The following is a 15808-nucleotide window of genomic DNA, read 5'->3' as shown; positions in this document are numbered from 1 at the left end:
GGATGTTATGTGTCTGTCCTGGCTTCAGCTGGGATAGAGTTAATTTTCTTTCTAGTAGCTGCTATAGTGTTATGGTTCGGGTTCAGTAGAAGACTGTTGCTAACACACTGATGTTTTCAGTTGTTGCTAAAGGAGTGTTTATACTAAGTCAAGGATTTTTCAGTTTCTCATTCCCAGCCAGCAAGAAGGCTGGAGGGGCACAAGAAGTTGGGAGGGGACACAGCCAGGACAGCTGACCCCAACTGGCCAAAGGGATATTCCATACCATGTGACGTCATGCCCAGTATATAAACTGGGGGGCGTGCGGGCGGGAGGATTGCCACCCGGGGACTAACTGGGCATCAGTTGGCAGGGAGTGAGCAACTGCACTGTGCATCACTTGCATATTCCAATCCTTTTATTATTACTATTCTCATTTTATTAGTGTTACCATTATCATTATTAGTTTCTTCCTTTCTGTGCTATTAAACTGTTCTTACCTCAACCCACGAGTTTTACTTTTTTTTTCTGATTCTCTCCCCCATCCCACTTTGGGGGGGGGCAGAGAGTGAGTGAGCAACTGCGTGGTGCTTAGTTGCTGGCTGGGGTTAAACCACGACAGTTTCTTGGGGATATCATCACATTTTCAAAGAGCTTTTCCTCCCCACATGCTCTAGATCACCTTTGGACTGTCTCTTTGCCCCATGAACTCTGAGTCCCTTTTAGTAAATATGTCCTAGCAAATTGGGAACTGAAAGAGTTTCTTGGTAAACCACTTGGCTTGCAACGTGTTCTGTCATTAGCTGAAAAGCCTCCAGATATCCTAGACCTTGGCAGTCAATGTGGTGTTAGCTCCTATCTTGCATTCAGAGGACCGGGAGTAGGGATGAGGAGGTATCAACGATCTGAGCTGCCACCATCCCATGTGCATGGCATGGTTTTGGGGGGGAGGGTGCTCTGCACTGCTCAAAAAGGAGAGAGGGAAGGAGAGGAGAGGAGAGGAGAGGAGAGGAGAGGAGAGGAGAGGAGAGGAGAGGAGAGGAGAGAAGAGAAGAGAAGAGAAGAGAAGAGAAGAGAAGAGAAGAGAAGAGAAGAGAAGAGAAGAGAAGAGAAGGAAAAGAGAAAGAGAGGAAGAGAAAGAGAGAAAGTAGGTGTACTCTTCCCAACATTGCATGAACAAAGACATTTCACCCAGCCACCTTGCTGCTAGGAAACAGCAAAAGAAAAAAGGAAGAAAAAATAATTGTGCCATCTTCTTGAGACTCATGGTCAGCTGCACTATTCCAGCAACTCCACTGATGTCCCCTTTGGCCACTGAGCCGGCACACTTGACCACTTTCGTCTTCCTCTGCCAATTAAAATGAGGGAATGTTTTGCTTTGGCTCTTAAATTGGGTGCAGGGCCACGGGAAGTGATTCATGGGAAGAATACCACGGACACTGCTTTGGTCGTCCTGGGGGGAAGAGGATGCACTGATCTTACCTCACTTGCCCAATTCCCAGCTGGATCTATTGGATAGCCTTTCTGATCCATGGAGAGAGAGAGAGATGCAAGCCCTTTTCATACCCTCCATGTTTATCCATCTCTTCTAACCACAGCAAACACCCTGACAAATCCTTTTTCCTCCCAAAGGTAGGCTAACATGACTCAATTCCCTCTGAGACCTTCACAGTCAATGAAGTGAAAGAGCTACCTTTGCAATTTGTCCTCCCTACTTTTGCAACTTGCACTAATCTGAGTCAGTGCTGGTGATGGTCCCACTTCGGGTGAACAAAAATTCCTTCCCATTTTGTTCAGCTTGGCCCATCTATGTGCTCTCAAAGATTCTTTGGGTGTTTACGTGTCAAAAATATGCAAGTAAATTCAGCGTCTCGGCGGGTACTAAGAATAGCCCCTTCCCCTTAGTGCCATCTGCTGACTGCTGGGTTTTCTGACACAGCTGGAAGAAATATATTGTTTTACTTCCCAAATCCTAAACCTGAGGAACTTAATTAATTCACTGAAACTTACTCTTTGCAGTCAAAACTTCACACAGTTCTTCCCTGGCTATATTGTTCTCTCTTTGATAGTGATTCATCTTTTCTGATGCTATTCTTCCAGAAATTAGTTGTCTGCTTTTCAGGTAATCATCTAAATCTACTCTGTGGACAGAAATCAGACTATCTGGAGGACTACTATCCATGTCCAAAATCAGGGGCTGAGACAGATGTGATGAATCACCTTTAGGAAGTGTTGATTTCTCTCCATATTCAAGAAGAACCTGCATGCAGAGTGTTCAGTACCTCTGGATGGGCTGTAAATACAAGAGAGAGATCACGGCCTTCCTTAGTTTTCCCTCGGAAACAAGGGTTGCTGCATTTATGTGTCCTAGTTAGCTCCCATTGCTATCAGTAGGAACCCCATCTGTGGAGTTTAGGGCAGAATTCATCTGACCCTCTAGAAATTCTGTGAGTTTGCTGCCTATACACTGGTATTTGACGACCTTTCTGATGCTTGGAATATCGCATATCCAGCCTCTAGCTACCATACTACAAGGTTGAGGGTCTTCAAGATTTATGCATCACCTGCTGAAAAGGTCTCTGCTACTCCACACTCCTTGGATGTTACTAGATTCCTCTTTTTATGTGCCTGAATTGCTCCTGGGATGTTGCTCATCTCACCTGAAGACCTGGGGCCAGAGGAACCACGTGTTGCAGATGTACCTCTGACCCTGAAAGGGAAGACCATGTCTACCAGGCAGGGCAACCACATTCTCATTGATCTGCTCGGCAAGAAGATTCTCAGCCTTTGGGACTGCAATTCCTATTGCTTCTTGCATGATCAGTTAGTCTCAGGGTGCTCCTTCCAATTCAAACCACTCGTATGTCAATGTAATACAAATAAGGTCTTGAACCATTACGTGTAGGACTTTTCCCAGCGTAAGAAACAGCTCCCTAGAAAGAGTTAAATGCATAGAAATATCTGTAGGAGTTAGCTAACTCCATAAAAATCTCCCTTGAAGTTAATTTTTGTTTAAAAACATCATTTCATTGTTAAAAAGGGTTAAGAATATGATCAAAATCAGTGTCTTTTTAATTGTGTCCACTCACTGGAGTGATTTTGGATACAAGAGAAACTCACTTATTTGTCATTAGGTCTCAGTTTTCACTGAAAAAATCTTTTAAGATTTGTTGTGCAGGATTGCACCTAGCTGCATATGAAGTTTTTAGAATGGAACACTAGTTTCTTGCAAACTATTTTATTGAACGATGCATCACAAGATCTCTGTATAGCTGCAGAGCTGATCTATTAATAAACTGGGCAACCACAGCACTATTTATTCCTCTTATTGGAGCTACACTCTCCCATGCATTTTCCTTGCTCTCTTCTCTTGCAGACAACTGTGAAGTAGACCAGAAAGCTACAGTCTGCCCTCCTGAAGGATGCAAGCCACAGACTTCTTCACCATGTGAACAAGGAAGGGTTAGAGAGAGCAGCCAGATGCAAACTCTGCAAGCACAGAAGAAAATACTGCCTCTGATGTTTGGTTCATCTCATCCCAAGATGGACACGGAACAGATCAGGTCAATAAAACTCTACCATTAGGTTAGATAGAGGAGTCTGGAATAAAACTACCTTTAGGTTAGATATAGGAGTCTGGATGCCTCGTTCAGCTGCAGACATCTGATGTGAGGAGAGTTAAATCCCACCTCCAGATTGCTTTAAAGATTAATGTTGATCTGGCCCTGGAACAGATCAACACTGGGTTGCAGCTGGAGGAAATGAGCTTAGAGCACACCTCCCTGGGCAAATGTCCTTGTCCTACCATCCCACCGCTGCATGCTTGTCAATATGGCAAACTAAGAGTGAGTTTTAAGATAATGAAGAAACAATATTAACACAGGTGAAGGTCAGAAAAGGCCATAAATTGAGGTGGGAGATAAAGGTTTTGATTTAGTTACTCAAAGTATCTGGTAGATTTATAGATGACCTTCAGCTTTTGTGAGCTTGGGGATGCTCTGTAGGTCCTGTGCTCTATCTACTAGTCCCAGATGCATGTCTCAAATGCCTTAATGCATTTAAACTGGTACCAGCTGCCATCCTTTAGGCAAATGAATCCCATCCTCAGCTGGCAAGTGATGTCCTTTCTGTTTCTTTCCTTCAGCTTCTCCTATCAGCTGGTGACAAGCAAAGATTTCCCACCTCAGCTGGTGACTGGGCAACATTTTCTGTCTGAACAAGCTGACTATGCCCTCTTGTGGCAAAGAAAACCAATGGTGTCTTGGGCTGCATTAGGAAGAACATTGCCAGCAGGTTGAGGGAGGTGATCCTTCTCTGCTCGGTGCCTGCCGAAGCCACGTTGGAGCGCTGTGTCCAATTCTGGGCTCCCCAGTACAAGAAAGATCTGGGTTTACTGGAGTCCAGCAAAGGGCCACAAAGATGACTGAGGGACTGGAGCATCTTTCATCCAAGGAAGCGATCTTACCGATACGTGTAAGTACGTGATGAATAGTTATATACAGTAGTACCCAGTGACAGGACAGGAGACACAAACTGAAACACATGAAATTCCATCTGAATGCAAGAAAACACCTTTTTTACCATCAGGGTGATCAGACATGGGGACAGGTTGCCCGGAGAGGTTGTGGAGTCTCTATCCTTGGAGATATTCAAAACCCAGCTGGACATGGTCCTGGGCAACCAGTTCCAGCTGACCCTGCTTGAGCAGGGAGGACTGGACTAGATGACCTCCAGAGGTTCCTGCCAACTTCAACTACTCTGTGACTCTGTGTTACCCAGCATTCATCCCTAAACGAGCAGGTCAGCTGCATATTTTATTCTTTGGGACGATGTTATCGGTTGGCACAAGAGAGGTTTGATTTTTTCCAGTGGGTCTGGAGAGGTGCAAATAGAAAAGTGAGAAGAGGAATCAGTGATTTTAGGGAAGAGTATCCACAGCTCCAGGAGTCTCATCATTTCATGAGCCATTGGGCTTACAGGAGTGTGAAATGGAGAGGCAGGTATGTCGTTAGCCAGCAGAAACAGTAGGTAGGTGTCTGTCAGGGATCATGTTATATGGGCTCATTCTTGTTTTAATAGCATTGCCCAGAAGCTAATGAAAGTAAAGATTAACCTAAAACAAAAAAAGAAAAAACATCTGAAAATGTCCACTCTTCTATCTTTACCAGTGGTTCTACCCATTCAACAGGAAAAAGAAACAGCAACATAATTGTCACGAAGACAGAGATAAGATTTCTGGACTAGATATGATCTCTTTTAGTCGGTTTCCATTCAGTATGACATTGCAGACACAATCTGAGCTGTGCTCAGCCACTCTCCTGTGCCAGTAATGCTGAAAATTAGTATAAAGCACCATTTATAGTGATTGTTAAAAATCTTGATGCCCTTCCCAGCACAGGAGCTGAGCACCTTAGGGTTCTCACGGGAGAAATGCAGGAGCATGTGGTGGATCTAGAGCAAGAGGAAAGAGGTGGGACAGAGGGAACTATCCCACCAGGGGAGGTGGAGAGCAGCACAGTCATCCATGACATGATTCAAAGCCCTCGCATTGAGCTGGGGGAGAGAGGGAAATTATTAGCACCCTTGCAAAAGAGGGGGTTAATCATAAAGAAATGAGACCAGACCTGTCATTACTGACCGTGAGATTCAATGGGTCTGAGAATCCCCTAGCTGGAAATGGTCCCAAGAGGTTCACTAATCCATTCTTCTGCCCTAGAGGCAGTTCTGTTCCATGAGACATTTCAGTTTTTGTGGCTGCTATGACTACTCATTTGGTCATCCATGCAGGGCCTTAAAAGTGAATGTACATGTCCTATGTTTTCTTATGTGGGTGGTGTTGGTTCGTACAGGAAAAATCAGTGTTCTTCAATCAAATATGACTTCTATAAATCATAACATTACGTTCTTCTTTTACTCATTTTACATTTGATTATTTTAAAATGTTTTACATTTTGAACATTTTAATCATTTTACACTTGTGATGGGTTAGTTTTGGCTGGGAGCCAAACTCCCACCCAGCCGCTTGCTCACTCCCCCCCCTCAGTGGGACAGGGAGAAAAATAGGAAGAATGCAAATGAGGAAGTTTGTGGGTTGAGATAAATACAGGGTGGTTACTTACCAATTACTGTTGTGGGAAAAAGAGACTCCACTTGGGGAGAATTGACTGAATTTATTGCCAATTAAAATACATGTGTAATTATTGATTTGGATAGACAAACATTAAAACAACACCTTTCCTCCCCCGTTTCCCATGCTCAACTTCACTCCTTTGACTTATGGTCAATACGTAGCAATTTCTCTCTGACACGTCTTTCCTCTCACACCTTTCCTCTGCTCTGCCATAGGTTCTCCATGGGCTGAAGTTCCTTCGGGAATATCCATCTGCTCCACCGTGGGTCCTCCACAGGCTGCAGGGGCAGGGATACCTTCCACTAGACCAGGTTGCTCAAAGACCCATCCAACCTGGCCTTGAACACTTCCAGGGATGGAGCATGCACATCTTCTCTGGGCAACCTGTTCCAGTGCCTCACTACCCTCATAGTGAAGAAAAGCTCTCTGAAAACATGATGACAACCCCAAGACATGCAACATCCAGGGTGTAGCTTCCCCTGAGCTCCCAGCTGTGGTTAGTGGCTTCTACTTCATTCTGCAGCGCTTCCTCTCCCTGCCCCTCTGACCACCCAGTTCAAGTCAGGCAGATAAAGAAGGCAGGACGGACCCACCAGGCAGCACGCTCCTCTCCTGGACAGGCCAGCACAGAGCTCTGAGCACACCCTGGACCGCGGTGCCATGAATATCTACTGCCTCATGATACTCTTCAGTGAGTCTTTCATCCCCCCCTTCCCTTCCCTTCCCTTCCCTTCCCTTCCCTTCCCTTCCCTTCCCTTCCCTTCCCTTCCCTTCCCTTCCCTTCCCTTCCCTTCCCTTCCCTTCCCTTCCCTTCCCTTCCCTTCCCTTCCCTTCCCTTCCCTTCCCTTCCCTTCCCTTCCCTTCCCTTCCCTTCCCTTCCCTTCCCTTCCCTTCCCTTCCCTTCCCTTCCCTTCCCTTCCCTTCCCTTCCCTTCCCTTCTTCCTCCCACATGCACACATTTATTTCTCCGTTTTCCTTTTCTCTCATTTCTTCCCCTCTCCCTTCTCCATTCTTTTCCTTTCTTTCATCTCTAGCTTTTCTTCTGCTTTATATCCCTCTCGAGTCCTCTCTTTTGTTGCTGCTGTTATCTCTTCTTTCTCCCTCTCTCCTTTCAGGCTTTCAATCCAATCTTCCCTCCTGTCTTTCATAGTCCTCTCTATAATGGCATTCCTCTTTCTCCTCCCTCCTCTCCACTCCACTCCTTTTTCCACTTCCCTTCCCTTCTATTAGACCCTCAATAATCAAACACTGGAAGAGGCTTCCTAGACATGTGGTCAATGCCCCATCCCTGCCAGTCTTTAAGAGGCGTTTGGACAATGCCCTTAACAACATGCTTAAACTTTTGGTCAACCCTGAAGCGGTCAGGCATTTGGACTAGATGGGCATTGTAGATCCCTTCCAACTGAAAATATTCTGTTCTGTTCTGTTCTATGAATATATTTCTCCGGTGGGTTGATGCAGTTAGTTCTGTCCTGCCAGCTGGATATCAATATTCTCAGGAGATGAAGAACGGTTGGCTGAAAACTCATTGCTGTGGTGGTGCTGGGGAGGTTCCCAATGTGTGTTCTTCTTTGTGGCAAATGGGTCCAGCTGTTAAATACCAGTTCCGTCATTTTCTTTCTGGTGTAGATTCTTATGAAATCAGATCTGATCCATTGTTCTGCTTTTTCAGTCTGCTTTCTGGCTTGAGAACCAAACTAGGGGTGAAACAAAGTTATGATCTGTCTGAGAGAGATCTATCTCAGGTCAAAACTGTGTTCCAGGACGTCAAATGCTCAGGCCTGCCTCTATCCCACCTCTGTTCAGCACTAATTTTTCAGCATCATCAGTGGGGACTGAAAAGAAGGGTCATGCACTTGCGTGCATCCTCTTCCTCTGTGCATCTCACCCCAATACAAAAGACGCTAGGTTCAAATGCTCCGTGCGGGGGAGGTAATTTTCAGCAGAAAACAGCTGATTACATCTGCTGCCTCACAGTTGCAACACCCGCATCCTTCATGTTGCTAGTCCAGCTGAGACTTATCCTGGATTTCTGCATCCGCAACACTTGCACAGCATTTGACTTCTTGACTGAAACACCCCAAACCAGGCAAGATTAATCTCTAGGGCATCACCAACAGAAGTCGAGACCAGAATTAAGGCGCTTGGATTACTCTCAAGTTGCCCAAGTCTAAGCCTTTTTTTCCAGGAGGTGGAAAGGAAGAGGTCATCAATGTAGGGACACGCTGGCCTCTTTCCGTAGAGAGACAGAAATTTGATGGTTATGGAGATGGAGATGTTGGCAGCGCGGTGATTCCTGGCAGCTCACACCAATGCTCTAGTACTCAGTGAAGAGGCTGTTGAGGTCTGGAAGATGTTTGCTTTTTTCACATTAGCAAGAAAAAAGACACCAAACCAAACAAAAAAAAAACCAACCCAGCATGAACAATTTTTCTATTTTGATTTTGCTTTGAGAGCGTTGGGGGTTTTGTTTTCTGCAACATACCCCTGGGAAGCTTAGTTGCAAAGAAGTCAAAGTATTTTTTAACCAGGACACCAGCAGTTTGAAAACAAGAATTTGCATCTGGATGACTCGGGACACTTGTCTGTAGATAGCAAAGGGGGAAGAAACGTGACTTTTCCAGTGCAGTTAGTTATTTGCGGATAGAGACGTGAGAGACGGGGTGGGGCGGGGGCTGGGAGTTAACCAGATGCAGAGAATCCCTGAGCTCAAACCCAAATGCTCTTCAGGGAATTGTGGGCACACATGCAATGGATTGGAGGGTTAAATACGAGACTTGAGACAGCTCTGTTTCCTCTCGGGTGGAGGGGGGTGAGGTCCTACACCGACCTCCTGCGCAGGGTTGATGTGATGGGTTACAGCTGCCGGGCCAGGGAGAGAACCCAAGATCCCGGTTCCTGGCCTGGCGCTGGCTGGACGGAGTGAGTTTTCTTCCCAGCCGCCCGCACGGTGCCGTTTTGCGTTTGTGACTAGAAGAGCGATGATAACACACCAGAGCTTTGGCTATCGCTGACAGCGTTTGCAGGGTGTCAAGGCCTTCCATGGTTCCATTCTGCCCTGCAAGGAGCAGGTTGGGGGTGTGGAAGAAGCTGGGAGGGGACACAAGCAGAACAGCTGACCCCAGCTGACCCAAGAGATATTCCATGTCCTATAACCTCATGCTAATCAATAACAACGGTGGGAAAGGGGGTTTGGGACAGCCAGCCATCGCTCGGGGTCTGCTGGGTATCCCCGTTCTTGTGGCAGGTGCTGAGTGATTGTCTTTGCATCGTTGTTTAGGGTTTTTTTTTTTCTCTTCCTCCTTCCATTACTCCTTTAACTTTTTTATCTCGACCCATGAGTTTTCTCACTTTTGCTCTTCCTATCCTTTATTCCCGTCCTGCTGGGGGTGGGGGGAGCGCGTGGCTGTATGGGGCTGGTCTGCCAGCCAGGGCCAGCCCACCACAGCTCCCCAGGCCCTCCTCGTCTCTAATCCGAGCAACAACCCCACCTCGGAGCTGGCCAGAAACCCCAAAGATTCCTTTCGGCAGCCCGGTATTTGATGTAAGTTGACCTTGAGCTCATCCTGCCCCGCACCCTGGCTCAGCGCCGCCGTTCTCCCCTGCTAGGACCCATCAGGTCTCCTGTCCTTCCTAACTCCGTGAGGACTCCAGCAGCCCCATTTCTTTAAGTTTCAAGATACCATTTCCCAGTGCTGATATCAATCAATTGCTTGGCGGTCACCAAACCGCTTCTAACAGAAGAAATAATCTCATGCAACATGTGTTGCATGGAGCTAAAAGATAAGTTCGGGGACATGTTGAGTTTCCTAGATTTTTTTCAATGGGTGACCTCATTGGCATGTGAAATTGTTTCACGGGTTTTCTCCATGATCGGTCTAGGTTTTCCGTGCCACGGTGGCACAAAAATGGAACCATGACCTGTATGAATCCATCGTGTTGTGGAGGGGCTGCCGTCTCGACTGAGGGGCAGGACTTCATAAGGCAGTGGCTGTGTAAGTGACTTCTTTTCCCTCTTTTTTGCAGTCTCCTCTCTCTTGTCGTCTCAGTGCAACTTTCTTGCAGCTTTCCTCCAGCTGCTACCGTTGGCTGTGTCCTTTGCAGGTAAGTGCAGCTCGACCTCTCACAAGATGCTCTCCAGCTGAACAGAGCCCTTGTCGAGGAGGCGAGGTTGAGCCATGTTTTGTAAAATGGAGGGAAAAGGGGTGTCTCACTTTCCTTTTCCTCTCTGAAAGTTCCCTCCCATCCTCCAAATTCTTTCTTTCATCCTCAGAGCTTCTGCCAGTCCCTATACTCTCCGCAGACCCCAGACATGAAGTTTATTATGAAGGGGAGCGTGTCGCATTGAAATGCTTGGCTCCGACAATGAGGAAAATAGGTGGATTTCGTTTCTTCAATCAAACTGGGGAGCAAATTGACCTGCAAACACCTTACTCCCTCACAACTGCCTGGCTCCAGCTTACAGCTACAAAAGCATCTTCTGGGGAGTACACGTGCACATACTTTCTGAAGGAGTCCGGACAAGAAATTCCTTCCAATAGGAGCCTTCCTCTTTCACTTAAGGTTCAGGGTAGGTTGGTCTTGTCTATATGGCTTGGGTACCATCATCGCAGACATAGCACGCTTCCCTTTAGAGCATCACCTAGTCTGATAGCCCTATCATTTGGTCGCCAATGCACAAATGAAGTTGCTCTGGCTTCTCACAAGCTCCTTTTGTGCTCCTGGATTTCTCTGAGAAAGCAGGAATAAGTTGGCCAAACAGCTGTGTCACCTCCAAGAGGTCATACAGCAGTAAGCCTCCCCAAAGCTTTCGTTAGGGCTTGGGGTATATACATGCCTTCCTACTTTGGACACGCAAAAATACTTATTTTCTGCATTTCAGTGAAAACAAAGAAACCACTTAAGCTGCTTTGAGTTTTTATCTCTGAGAACCATGGGTCTTTTTACCCACATCGAGACATCGGGAAAGATCATGGGGTTTGCGCACAGGCCCTGATGTCAACAGATAGCCTATTGCTTGAGTTTTTTATTGTTTGGTTTTTTCCCCAGCTGCTCCCACGGCTCCAACTTTATCCCTGGATCCTCAGCAGCAGGTCTATATACCTGGGAACGATGTCAATCTACTCTGCTCCTTCCCCTCATCTTCAGATGATGTTAAAGAAGTCCAGTACTATGCAGACTTTGGACTTGCAGTCTCCATCCCAGTATCGAACGTGAAAAACTACAGCTTCAACCTCAGGATCACGGGAGAGGAGGTCTCTGGGTCTTACAGTTGTGCCTATTTTGTAATTAAGTCTACACGTCCCGTTCGCTCAGAAAGGAGCAGCTGGATCAGTGTCAACCTGAAAAGTGAGTTTTCAAACTCTTCCTCACTAGAGCATCTAGTAACTACTGACCCATCATTAGTTAGTTCACTACCCATTTGCTTGCCTATGAACTCATCCATGAGTCTCATCTCTATCCCTTCCTGTCCTGTGGCCATCCAGCTCTCTGCCTCAGTTTCTCTATCCGTCACTAAATGAGCTCATTGCCATACCTGCCCATGTTTTTATGGACAAAAATAAGGAGGGATACTGAAGAAAAAGATCTCAATGAAAAGACTGTCTCATCACCTTGTCTGGCTTTTCTGATGAGACCACAACTTTTTTCGACAATCCATCATTCTCCTGGGGGGATATACACCATAGATTCCCAAGAGTCAAGCATCTAACCATCTCCCAGGGACCACTACAGCTGAGTTGGAGTATGCAATAGGGTGGCAAACACAGCTTACCATTTTATTGGTAGGCCCGTCTATCTGCTAGGCAACATTTTGTCACAATCTTGACATCCATTGACTCCTATGCCCATTCCCAAGATCACCATAGAGGGGATTTGTAGAGCTGGAGGGAAGTTCACCTCCTTCCCTCTAAGATGGGGCTAGCTATTGATGGGCTTGCTCACAGTAGGAGTTATCATCTCTGTTGGAGGCAAAGGTCGCATCATGGTAAAGTCACCGTTGATTCCTTCCCAGGCCATAAAATCAGCTGGATTCGAGAGATCATTGTTGGGGGTTCATTCTTTACCATCAATGGCCTCATCTTTTTCTTCTCCCACTGCCTGATGAAGAGAAGAGGTAAATATTTCACTTCTATTAGGCCACACTAACTCTTAGAATCCTGGGACTTCATTTTCTTTGCCAGAAAATGACTGGGTTTGACTGTTATTCCACCTTCCTTTCCAAAGAAAAAAAGGAAACAAACAAACAATTTGTTCAAAGTTGTTTTGGGAGGTTGTTCTGGACAGAGAATTTGAACAGGATTGCTCCTCAACAGTGGTTGAGTCACCATCCCTGGAGGTATTTAAAAGATGTATAGATGTGGCACTTAGGGACATGGTTTAGTGGTAGATTTGGTAGTGTTAGGTTTACCGTTGGACTCGATGATCTTAAAGGTCTTTTCCAACCTAAATGATTCTATGATTCTCACCCTCCTCCCTCTTTTGATCCCCAAATTTATCTGCCTAGTGAGGTCCAAGACTGAATAGAAGCCATTTCCAATGCTGCTCCTTCCCTCATTTGCAGATCTGGAAGAGGGATTCCAGATGGACTACGGCGAGGAATGAGAAGAACTATCCCATAAAGGTTTTGTTCTATTAGCTAAGGCAATCCATTCTCTCAGGCCATGCCTGATTCCTCGTTGTCTGCCTCAGAGTCCCCGACAGGTAGAAATGGTGCGTGTTCAACCGGCATTGCTTCGGCTGCTCCGTTCCTCTGCGCAGACCCTCGTGCCTTCCAGCCTGCCTCAGGTCCGTCCGAATAAAGCTGGACATTGTGTTTGGGTCTTGTGGGTTCCATGGAAAGATGCATGTTTCCATGCTCCTTCCCGAAGTGTGTGCTTGTGTCTTGTGTGTGCGTGCCTCTGCTCCATCTCACCCGTAACCCCACCATGTTCCCATCACACCGGGTTCTTTCTTGCGTCTGAAATTCAGCCCCCGGTGGGGGACCTCTGCACCTTGGGCTTTAATCTCTGGCCTGTGTGGTCTGATGGAAGGATAAGGGGTCAGGGAGGAGCACACATGCCCAGATCAGCTCCTCACCCCTCTGGCTTGCCTGCTTTGGCTGTCCAGGTCCAATAAATACATCTAATGTCTGTACGGTTGATACGTTCTGGCTTGCATCTATAGGGGTCTGACGTCTTGGGGAGAGAAACGTGGGTGGGAGGGTGACAAGGGGTCACCTTTACAAGGGAAACCACTCTGGGGGTCAGACTTTCTCATCCAACATCTACTCTCAAAGAAGAGTAGACAGCCCGACCCAGCACAGGGGCATTGCAGAAGCCAAAAGAACCACACTTTTGGGCCAAACGGTGGGAAATGGGTGAGCGCTCTGCAGCCTGCCTGCTGCCTGCACCAGACCGCTCCGAGCTGCTGATTCCCCCTCTCGGCGCTGGCTTACACCACCTCCTGGTTGTCAGCCCAGACAGTGTTAAAATATGCTATTTTCAGCCCACTCGATGCTTTTTTTCATTTTAAATCAATCCGCGTGATTTCCCTTAAATAGTTCTCCGTCGTCATGACTTCAAAATGAAGATGGAACCTAAATGTGGGCAGATTTATAGCCCCATATACCCGCAGTTCACGCTAATATTTTTATAAAACACAGTGAGCAGGACGTCAGCCAGAACTTCAACTTAGAGAAATCACCTCATTTCACATTCATATTTTCATTTTGAAAGACCAAGTCATATTGAAGTGCCATAACGTTTAAAAACCAACAAATTCCACTTTACGAGGACAGCGTGTAGTTAGCCGGGATCAACAGTAAACCACGACTCCTTTCTGCACATAATAACTTAATACAAACTGACCGTACGCATTTATAGTGCCAAGTATTTTAAGAAGTCAAAGAGACAGAAAGAGAAGGGAAAAACAATTTGTGAAGATGAGAAAGTTCAGCTCTACGGCCAGCATTATTTGCAGGCATTTTATCTCCATTGTAATGTGTAGTCTTTGCCTAATTCAAGTTCAAGGCGAGTGATTTCCAGGACCTTTGAAAGACAAACAAAAAAAAGCAATGAGTAACTTCGCTCTGAAGGTGACTTGGTTTTCTGCAGCTCATAGAAGACAGCAGGTTCTTATTTCAGATTACTTTACCTTCTTAATTCATCTTTTTGGTTATTTATATATTATATTATATTATTTATGCTACTATAGATTTTACATAATATATTTCTAGTATATATAATATGTTAATATGATAATTACATATTTTAATATATTGATACATTATCTTTGGCTTTCCACTGAAAGACAGAAAGAAATGAGACTCAACAGAACACTGAGTTTTCTAGAAAAGGCGGTAAATTAAATTAAACATCAACTGATTTTAGCTTGTGGCTCTCACTGAGCAGTGCGACCACAGCTTGTGATGAGACTTCATTAATTCTGTAGGAAAAAAAAATCGTTGCAAAAGTACCCAGAGTTCTTACTTCTTAGATGTCATTGGTTTTACTGCAGTAAAGAAATATATTGTAGAAATTATATTACAGCCAAGAGGTGAATCCCCAAGTGTTTAAGAGCACATAACTAATTGCAAAGGTAGGATTTCCCCATAAACCATCGATTTACCTGGTTTTGGCTGTTGTAGGACACAACATGAGGAGATTGGATTGCTTCACCATTCTGCAATACCGTCACCGCCCGAACGTTTGAGGTCACCCCCAAAACTTTAATTTGAGTAAATTTCAAATTATTTGGGTCGGTGTAACCATGGTGCAAAACCTTTATCTCTAAAATGGTCTGAAAGAAGAGGAAAACGAAAATCAGTGATTTATCCTTGGGTGGTTGTCCCAATTCTACCAAGTCTCCAGGCAGAGAATATTAAGTTGCCCAGAGACGGCGCTTGCTGGGTCAGATCCCAGATCTGCTTCCATGCAAAACTGCTGTGATATAATTATACAAATATAATGTAATTATATAATTACATGATTTTATTGCATTCTTCAGTATTGGTTGATTTAAGACTGCTTTAATTAAGCTTTTCCTTACCAGCTGTCTGTAAGAGCAGGAAAATGTGCATTTACTATGTAGTCTTACAACTGAAAATTGCAAAAAAAACCCTTTTTTCCCTTAGCAGTTAACATCCAATTACTTGACAAAGTCAAAATGAATGAGAAATAAGAGCACTGAGAATAAAACAATAACACATTTTGGCTACCTGGAAAACTAATGAAACAACACACTTTTTTATTACAATATAAAAAAACATTTCTTTTAAATGGATAGTCCATATAATTACCATCTAATTTAATTCCAGCTCTTCAACTGCTTAAAACAAAAACTTTAAAGCTGACGTGCTGGAAATGCCAATAATTACAATACGCACTACTGATCGCTGACTTTCTTACACAGTAACTGCTCCATGGTCCATCTTCTGTGTTAAAGAATAATGATAAAAATTAAGAACAATGATAAAAAATAGTCACGAACTGAGTCAGTGACTCCACACCAGCCTCTGTTCAAAGGACCTTCAAACAATTAACAATTTTTAATGATAATTAAACAAAATTAAACAGGTTTGCCCAACTAGCTTTTCTCTGCTTTTCCGTCAGGCTCTTAACACGGATATTTGATAGTGTTAGCAGAAAATATTGTCCTCTAGTGCAGTGCTGGCAAGAAAATCCATTGGGGTGTGGGAAGACAATATTTCTGTACTATTAA

General features: G+C 45.0%; 2 protein-coding genes across 4 annotated transcripts in view; one reads left to right on the top strand and one right to left on the bottom strand.

The window, feature by feature from the left end:
- The first annotated feature begins 4147 nt into the window (after positions 1-4147).
- LOC128150478 (alpha-1B-glycoprotein-like) lies at positions 4148-13121 on the top strand. 3 transcript variants are annotated; one of them, XM_052806690.1, is made up of 7 exons: positions 4148-4452; positions 6633-6800; positions 10136-10213; positions 10383-10679; positions 11159-11458; positions 12123-12224; positions 12672-13121. In XM_052806690.1, the coding sequence occupies exons 2-7, from the start codon at positions 6770-6772 to the stop codon at positions 12710-12712; spliced, it is 849 nt and encodes a 282-aa protein (XP_052662650.1). In that variant the 5' UTR covers positions 4148-4452; positions 6633-6769; the 3' UTR covers positions 12713-13121. The 3 variants fall into 3 exon arrangements, with proteins under 3 accessions (XP_052662650.1, XP_052662651.1, XP_052662649.1); XM_052806689.1 differs by lacking the exon at positions 4148-4452 and having other exon boundaries at positions 6310-6800; XM_052806691.1 differs by lacking the exons at positions 4148-4452; positions 12123-12224 and having other exon boundaries at positions 6309-6800.
- Positions 13122-13773: 652 nt separating this feature from the next.
- The window catches only part of LOC128150332 (maltase-glucoamylase-like), a 46299-nt gene continuing 44264 nt past the window's right edge, over positions 13774-15808 (bottom strand). The window contains exons 46-47 of the mRNA XM_052806448.1: positions 14717-14887; positions 13774-14136 (exon numbers count right to left, since the gene is read on the bottom strand). Coding sequence (XP_052662408.1) covers positions 14074-14136; positions 14717-14887 — 234 coding nt within the window. The 3' untranslated portion in view covers positions 13774-14073. The remainder of the gene's footprint in view (positions 14137-14716; positions 14888-15808) is intronic.

The sequence above is a fragment of the Harpia harpyja genome, chromosome 13 (genome assembly GCF_026419915.1).
Source record: "Harpia harpyja isolate bHarHar1 chromosome 13, bHarHar1 primary haplotype, whole genome shotgun sequence".
NCBI lineage: Eukaryota > Metazoa > Chordata > Aves > Accipitriformes > Accipitridae > Harpia > Harpia harpyja.
This window is presented reverse-complemented; position numbering and strand designations above follow the sequence as displayed.

Excerpts from the sequence above, each read along its gene's own strand:
- LOC128150478 (XM_052806690.1), top strand. The coding sequence starts at position 6,770 with ATGAATATCTACTGCCTCATGATACTCTTCA. Across the intron at positions 11,459-12,122 it reads GATCAGTGTCAACCTGAAAA|GCCATAAAATCAGCTGGATT; the intron begins GTGAGTTTTCAA and ends ATTCCTTCCCAG. Across the intron at positions 12,225-12,671 it reads CTGCCTGATGAAGAGAAGAG|ATCTGGAAGAGGGATTCCAG; the intron begins GTAAATATTTCA and ends CCTCATTTGCAG.